This window comes from Gasterosteus aculeatus, chromosome 14, assembly GCF_964276395.1.
Source record: "Gasterosteus aculeatus chromosome 14, fGasAcu3.hap1.1, whole genome shotgun sequence".
NCBI lineage: Eukaryota > Metazoa > Chordata > Actinopteri > Perciformes > Gasterosteidae > Gasterosteus > Gasterosteus aculeatus.
In genome coordinates this window covers 6808704-6816916 of record NC_135702.1, presented here as the reverse complement: position 1 = coordinate 6816916, position 8213 = coordinate 6808704, and the positions used below count along the sequence as shown (strand labels likewise).

At 43.8% G+C, this 8213-nt stretch overlaps 1 protein-coding gene across 1 annotated transcript; it reads right to left on the bottom strand.

The window, feature by feature from the left end:
* Positions 1–632: 632 nt before the first annotated feature.
* On the bottom strand, positions 633–4315 carry prdm12a (PR domain containing 12a). The gene is made up of 5 exons (XM_040197926.2): positions 3914–4315; positions 2426–2616; positions 2160–2315; positions 1791–1905; positions 633–1604 (listed from the first exon to the last, which is right to left on the bottom strand). Exons 1-5 carry the CDS (start codon positions 4128–4130, stop codon positions 1171–1173), a joined length of 1113 nt encoding a protein of 370 aa, XP_040053860.1. The 5' UTR covers positions 4131–4315; the 3' UTR covers positions 633–1170.
* Between the last annotated feature and the right edge of the window lie 3898 nt (positions 4316–8213).

The following is an 8213-nucleotide window of genomic DNA, read 5'->3' as shown; positions in this document are numbered from 1 at the left end:
TACATTACCTGGAGATCGAAGCAAGATAACTCACAAATGTATTTATCATTTACTTACTTTATAACTTAGGGTGAACATGAAGTACATACCATTGGAACACATGTTCATATATACCAGCTCTTTGACAAAAATCAAACACTATTTTTTATCTGAATACTATTAATTGCAACAGGAATTCACATGTTTTTATTAAGAGGGCTTCATTGTCCACACAAGTGGAAAATGCCTTTGGCCCATCTGCAACTCATTGAAACATCGATACAACATCATAAATTATAAAGTAAGAATATTGACACTATGGAAAATAAAATTAATGGAATACTCATTAAAACAAGGTTAAAGATTAAAACGGAGTCTTTTAGAAATAAACAAGCCAACTGCCTGTGGAAAAAATAACCCTGAACCAGTTTGCCAATTCAGATTACTGAAACTTTAACAGTAAGATAAAAATAAAGTTTGGGATTATTTGAAAAACCTTCACCGTCAAAGTATTGGACATTTCTTATTAAATTAAATGTTAAAGTGGTGGACTCGATCACATTTCTATTTCATCTTTGAAAAAATTCTGCAAAATGTTTTTTATTAGGAGTGTTTTTTGATCAGTGCATGGCTTATGAGAATAAATACCATCATTTGTTATATCTTATCATATTTATTTAGAATAGAAGAAAGCACAAATGTATTTACATTCACATGTACAGTATATAGCATACAATACAATTTTACATTTACACAACAGCCTGTGCAAGATTAAAGTGACAGTTTACAGTGAGGATGCAGCTGAATATGTACCTTGGTGACCACATCCTGTCCCTTAAAATGTAGAAAATATCGTTTCGTCTCACATTTGGATTGATTTATGACACTTTAAAAATGACACGAGAATAACATATTTTTTTGTAAAATCTTCAGGGTTTTTCAGCACATTCCGGCTTTCCAAAATACAGACAAACATTAAAACATCTTCTGCTGGAGTTCTGATCACGTGATAGCCAAAGAAACAAGCAATACAAACAAGGCAACCTATTTAAACGTCTGTAAGTTGCTTTGCCTTTTATTTCCTTAAACGAAGGCATTGTCCGATCCGGATCTCCTCTTCTTCTCCACACCGGCTGTAAACCTATAAAGTGCAACGTTGTTCCGCGCGACAGTCCCACCGCGCGTCCGTCATCATAGCACCATGGTGGGGATGTGGTGCACCATGGGCATCTGGTGCTGGTGGGGCACGGCCGTCATCTGCGGGGGAGGAGGGGACACCTTGGACGTCACGTCGGCGGCGTGCGCCGCCGGTTTGTGCCGCGCGCTCTTCTGGTGCGCCCGCAGGCCCGCCAGCTGGGAGTAGGCGCTCTGGCAGACGTGACACTTGTAGGGCCGCTCCCCGGTGTGCAGGCGGACGTGGTTCCGCAGCGTGGACGACTGGCTGAAGCGGCGGTTGCAGAAGCGGCAGACGAAGGGCTTGTCCAGGGTGTGGATGCGCATGTGGGAGCGCAGGTTGCTGCGGGAGTTGAAGCCGCGGTGGCAGATGACGCAGCGCATCCGGCCGGCCGTGGTGGTGGCGGCGGGTGGGGAGCAGGAGGAAGGGCCCTCGCAGGGGTGGGAGTCTTCTGGTAGAGGTGACAAAAAAGGGAACAAGAAGATGAGATGAGGTTTGTCTCGAAAGGGAATATTTTTTTTTAATTACGCACGTAACAAATTAATGAATGAACTGGGTAACTACACGTTGACACCTCAGACTGATAAAAACAGGCTCTGAGCCTCGTACTCATGCTGTAGAAGTAAATGCCACTCACCACTCCTGGTTTTCTTCAGGTGTTCTTCATCTATCCCTGGAACTCCGGGGATCCCCAGGAACGTGTTTTGGGTGTTTCCGTACCAGACGAGAAGCTCCTGATCCGGTGGGATAGTCTAAGGGAAGAAGGGCACAAGTCAGCTCCTCAGAAAGTGTCTTTGATTTAGGCTCTTTGTGGCTGGCTCAACGCGACAACCCATTTATCTGAATTACAGACGTCTCATAGTCCGTTTATTTATCTGGCCAGCAGGTGGCGCTGTTCCAAAGGCCATTTAAATGATAAGCGATCCGATCGTCTTTCGAAGTTTCCACATCCTATAACCTGGTTCCCACAAGATACCAGATAAAACAAATACAAGTAGATCCTCACCTCGGACGCCTTGTAGAAGATGCTGCTGCCGATCTGCACCACCTCCAGGTTTTGCTCTTGTTCATTCCTCGCGCACTTGATGTAGGTCATCCAGCTGCGCTGGTCCTCCTGGCTGGCGTCGATGAAGTAGCGCACCGTGCCGTCCTCGTTGAACACCTGCGCGCAACAGCGAGGACGTTAATACAACGCGGAATTCGGACTCTGTCCCGCACCGCCTCGCATCCCGTCATCGTGTCCCCGGATCCCATCGGAAAGTGTCAGCTCACCTCCCACATGAGGTTGTTGTTCTTGAGCAGGTCCACGTGTTCTGGGGACAGGACCCTCCCCGTGAAGGGACCCATCTCGGTTCCCGCTTTGATCCAGGTCTTCGAGAAGATGCCCAGGCCTTCCCCGGGGATGGAGCTCTGGGCGATGATCACCTCGCTGGGAAGCACCAGGCTGGACAGCTTCTGCACCTCTGCAAGGGGCAAAGAGGAAAGGGCGGCATGTTGAGCGCTGGAGGTGCACGTGTCAGACATAGAAACCGGGCATTAGCAAAACGTGCACGAGCAAAAATGACAGAAACCAAAAAAAAACAGGTGGTGGTGAAAAAGCACTGCAAAAGTCCTGAAAGCAGAAATGGACTGGATCTTATTTTAGTCACGAAATATTAAACTTATCCTCCGTTTAATTCGATTATTTGGTTGAATTGGACGTTTTTGTTGCGGAGAGAACCCCCCCCCCCCTCGGAAAGCATTTTTATCCCCACTATAAAGGGGGAAAAGAAAAAAAAACCTGCGCTTCTTTAATGTCAAAATCAACGTTTTTTTTTTTTGGTAAGCTTCGAAAAAGACGCCGGGCCGAATAGGGGTTAAATGGTCCTCTATTGCTCAGGGTCCAGCAATTCGTCACGCCTCAGATGTGATATTCATTAAAGTTTACTGGAAAAGAAACGGCTAATTCCAAATTCATTATCCTTTTAAGAACTTTGTAGCAATAAATTTGCGCTGAATGAAACGAGGAGTTGTTAAAAAGACTCAGGAATTTCTGCAACAAAAAAATGGAAAGGCGATTAGATGGTTGACATGCAATGAATAGCATTAGATTTAGCCTTCACGGTGCATTATGCGAGGAACAGCAAATCTTTTAAGGGGAGAGAAAGAGAAAAGCTCCGGAGCCCCATAGCTGCCAAGAGAGGAAAAGAGACTGTCCGGAGATTGATGAATGCAGGATAAAAACCCGGGACGTCTGAGAGAAAGGAACCCTTTCTCTCCTCGGGGGTTTAAAGTGGAAACTTTCCCAGGTCAAGCACAAAGTTAACTAAATGAATTTAATGCCCCGCGTCTTTCAATCAGCGCCTAACAAGCCTCTAAACGCGAGGTCTGGAAGTTCTCAAAGGCTTAACGCGTTAAATGGGTCGAAATAAAAGCAGCAGAGGAGGGAAAATGAGGAAAAACAGCAACACGTTGGTGGGAGAAAGGTTGGGGAAATAAACGTTTGAGAGGAGACGTGGACTTTGTTTTTTTGGTTCTGGTGTCTTCTTTAAAAATGAATCATATTGGAACACAATTCCCACATCTGTATATCAGTGCAAAGACGAGGAAAAGAAATCCTCCTGGACTTCAGGAATAATACTATTAATTAAAACTACACTCAAGTTATGCGTTTTATTTACAGGAAGAAAATAAATATGAAACCTGCAAACCCGCAACAATAAGACGATAAAACAATTGAGGTGGGAATGAAACCGAACCGCGGCAAAGCAGCCTGCATACCTCCGACGAAGGACTGGGCCAGCACCTCCGCGGTGAACGCGGTCTTGGGGCTGCCGCTGTGCCGCTCCTCCGCCAGGTGTTCGCCCAGCACGTTCCTCCACCTGCCGTACAGGAAGCTGTGCAGGATGTCCGAGGTGATCACGTCCGAGAGCGAGCGACTCGGACACTTAAATCCAGACTTGAGAGCCAAAGCGTCGGCGGGTAGCACGGAGCCCATGATGCAGATGAAAATAAAAAAATGTTTAAAAAAAAAAAGAAGAAGAAGCAAAGCCCTCTGGAGTGATGGAGGAGACGCGGGCGGGGGAGAAGAAGTGGGGGGAAAAAAGAGAAGAACAAATGACCGGAGCTGCTCCTCGGTGCGTCCTTCTGCTCCAAACGGTCTGTGCGTAAAGCTGCCCTGCCTGGCTGTGAGGGTCTCTTTATATAAGTGGCTAGGGTGACCCCTGTCTAATTACTTATTAATGACACACCCCTCACCACGACACGGCCGCAGAAAGAGAGGGGAGGAGGGAGGGCGGGGGGTCTTGGCCCAAACTTTATTTTGGTAATTATCTGGCAAGGTTTTTGTGAAAAATTTCGCTGTTGATAAATACAGTTATGGTGATGAAATTGTGAACTTTTAAAAAACGTGCGTAAAAAGCCCACGAATGTCATAGATTATAGTGCAAATAACAGGATATACGCTGTGCAGTCAAATTAAGCTAAAAAACGTTACAAACGTTAAAAAATGCAACCAGGTTTGAGAATTTCAAAAAAATAAGAAATGGACATTTTCTGGAAGTTGAGGTGATGAAGTGAGTATGTGCGCACAAGTGGGTCACTGAGTCTGGGAGTTGCTTGCCCATTTTTTTCTCATGCATTTGTTATTCATGTGGTGGTAATATTATTATTATTTTTTTGTGAGGAGTTAGCGCGGGAATAACAAGAATGGAAACAAGCTCGACGTGGACTTTTCTTCTTTTCTACAGCATTGTTCGCATGCAAAAAATGCAAAGCTGCTTGGATGTGGTTCACTTTTTCAAGCCCTTGTTGAGGTAAGCGGTTTAATATTCATGGCTGTTCGGAGCCCCCTCGGTATTGTGACAACGTTTAGATGAGTATATACGGCCCTTTTCTTCTCTATAGTCACAGTCCACTGTGTTTTTTCCTCTGCAGCCTATTTTTCGGGCTTGATGGACTGGGGCTAAATGGGCAGTTTTCCTTCTTCTCCAGCAGAGAGGACATCTTTATTCCATCCCCGGCTCACAGGTTTCCTATTCAGCTCCCCTCCAAGTAATGTCAGGGCTCTGAAAAGTGCTGCAAATCAATCTTTCATGGTGTTTTGAGGGCAATTTGACATCCATGCACTCCTCCTTTCACTCCAACAACTACAAGGGGATTGTCCGAAAAAACGGCCAAGTTGCGCTCTCTCCCTTTTTTCTCTTTCTCTCTCCCTCTCTGGACGAATATGGATTATGGCGATGTAACGTGAAAGAAGATATGGCAACTAAATACAATAGCGCAGGGTTTTTTTTAAAACTTTTTTTTTAGCTGAGGAGATAGAGAAAAGGCAAGGTGAGTGACAGGGCACGAAAAAAGATTACTGTGAAACAGCTGCTTTTTATGAGCGGGCCCCGCCTACATTTGTCTCCTTTTCCCAGATGAAATTTCTCTGCGCTTTCAATGGGATTCTTTCTCATCTAGATTGATTTACATTTATAGCATTCATCGCACAAATCCGAGGTAAATGGCGGAGGACAGGGGGCGGGGCCGCTTCTTTATTAAAGAGGAATTAAATGAATTGAATTGAGGTAACGCATGGATTTGATTTGCTTATTTATGCATTAACCTATGGCATTATCTGGGGCTAGTAAAGCCGCGGGCATGTCAGCAATAGCAAATCATCCTGCTTAGCTGTTCCATTGTAAAACAATTTAAGCTATTATTCTGTCCATTTAAAGCTTATCAATTTAATGTGGATGATTGACAATTATTGCACAAAGAATACGGTAATTGTTTTATTTCAAAGAGCCGGTGGGAAACCTATGAATGAAAAGCATTTGTTTGTGGGTGAAAAGCGGAGTTTCACGCCAATCAGGAGAAAAGAAAAGTGGGGAGAATAAACTCGCTCACGTCAAAGTAATACATGTGAACGTTTACATTTTTAATGACGAAATAACTTAGAAGTAAAATACACGTTTATAAAGGAAATACTATATAAAAAAAAGGCTTGTATCCCGCTGAAATAATAATCCCCTTTAAAACACATTTGGCTAAAAAATCCAAGTCCCATTATGAATCAGTGACTTGGGCACACACGCCCGCGTGCGCGCACACGCACACACGTCTGAAAAACGGCTGTCATTCACCCAGCTGGGAGGAAGGAGCGCAGAGTCTCTGGGGATCCTCCGCAGGGTCATTAAAAACAGATTAAGGTAGCGGCCCCAGCGTGCAGGAGACTTTAGATCGGCTCATCTGTTGCAAAGGTGAGAGAGGTGCCGCTGGAAGCCCCCCGCGACCCCCCTACCCCACCTAAAAAAGAGCGTTTTTCCTCCACCCTCCCTTGTCGGATGGCGCTGGGGGAGTGTGTGTCTGTGTGTGTGTGTGTGTGGGGGGGAGTGTGGTGGTCGGCCAGGACACCTGCTTCATGTGGAGGAGCCGTTTTCATTCCATTTACGCAGCGAGGAGAGCGGGTTTTAAATTGTTTAGACTAAAATATTTAATTGGAAAATCGGATTCATCACCTCCAATTATTAGGAAAAAAAATCTCTCAATCGAACAACAGTGGTGAGAAACATTCAATTAAGAAAAATGTTGTAGTCTTTGAGGAATTTAGTTCATACTGACTAGTTCATACTTTTCTTTATGTGATTTAATCAATTATAATTTCTTTCAATTCAAATTATTGTGGAGGTACAATATATAATCAGCTAAACATTTACGATTTAATGTAATAGATTCCAAATAGCTCCACCTTTACAAGCTGCAATCTTAGTGCATCAATGGATCAACAATCAAACAATTTTTTTACCAAAAATATGTTTTCCAAATTGGCAATTTTGCTTTTAAAAATATATATTTAATGGTAATACTTTTAAACCTTTAATCGTGTAAATGCTATTTGCATGACTTGTAACAAAGTAAAACAGAATAAAGTTATTTGGGAAAGCCCATTATCTCAGTTTTAATAGTAACACAAGCAAAAAATACAAATTCTACACATGAGTGAAACCAGTAAACGCATAGAAACTACAGTTTTACAATCTTCAAAGATTAGAGTTGAGCTATAAGATCAAAAGGAAATCACCAAAACAAATACAATCTATTTCCCTGCAACATCCTGTTAGTTTCTCTTGTTCCGGAGGTTTTGTAATCATGTGTATTTAATTGTATTGTAACTAAAATTAGCATAACATCAAATTCCCCCTAAAGAGTTGTCCACTGTACAACAAATCAATCCACAAACACACTATATAAATTCCTGTTTGCATGGAGGATGGTTCTCAAAACAACCCCCCCCCCCCCCCCCCCCCGAAGGAGCAAAGGTGTACAAAAATGTACAAAAAAGGTCTGTATGAATAATAATGTTGCCTCTCAGCCTCAGCCTGTGAATGATCCGGGAACAACTAAATCATTAGACGGCCACAATGGACCACCAGGTCAGAGGAGTCCACGGGGACGGCGCTGTTAAAGAGAAGGAAGAGGATCAAAATCAAGGGCTGGATTTGGAAACAGCTGCACTGCATCAATGCAGTGGACGGTATGGGGCCGCGCAGGGGCCACTGTGGAAGACGTCTCCCTGCTGAGTGCAAAGATGTGCAGTGACAAAGCTGGAAGGGGCAGGAGGGGGCGGGGGTCTGGGGGACAGGAGAACTGAGGGAGGACGTACTGCCGCTGCGAGTGGAAACGTAACAGAGGGAAAGGATGGAAACGTTTCACAGGGAGCAACGAGACGTACGAGTGGAGGAGGTGGAGCAATGTGGAGACGAATAATGAAACGGTTTTAACTTGTGAGAAGCAAACCCAATTCTGCAGAGGAACAGAGACCGAATGAGAATAGTCAACATTCAATTTACGTAGCAGCAATTATGACACCTGAGATCCGATTCATTTAACAAAACGTGTTGATCGATGCCAGAGAAGAATATTGTGCTTATAAAGCCTCCATGAAGTCAGATGCAAAATCATGTTGACAAACACAATCAGTAGTTTCCTTTAACACCTCACTTTGTCAGATTATTGTAAATGGCTGATAGATTAAGACTAAAGTCGATATGAACATTTCTCCATCTACCAAATATTGAGCATTGGCTTTTTCATT

Coding starts and splice junctions, on each gene's coding strand:
- prdm12a (XM_040197926.2), bottom strand. CDS start 4,130: ATGGGCTCCGTGCTACCCGCCGACGCTTTGGCTCTCAAGTCTGGATTT. Junction 2,617..3,913: donor GGCCCAGTCCTTCGTCGGAG/GTATGCAGGCTG, acceptor TGCCCCTTGCAG/AGGTGCAGAAGCTGTCCAGC. Junction 1,605..1,790: donor CCTGAAGAAAACCAGGAGTG/GTGAGTGGCATT, acceptor CACCTCTACCAG/AAGACTCCCACCCCTGCGAG.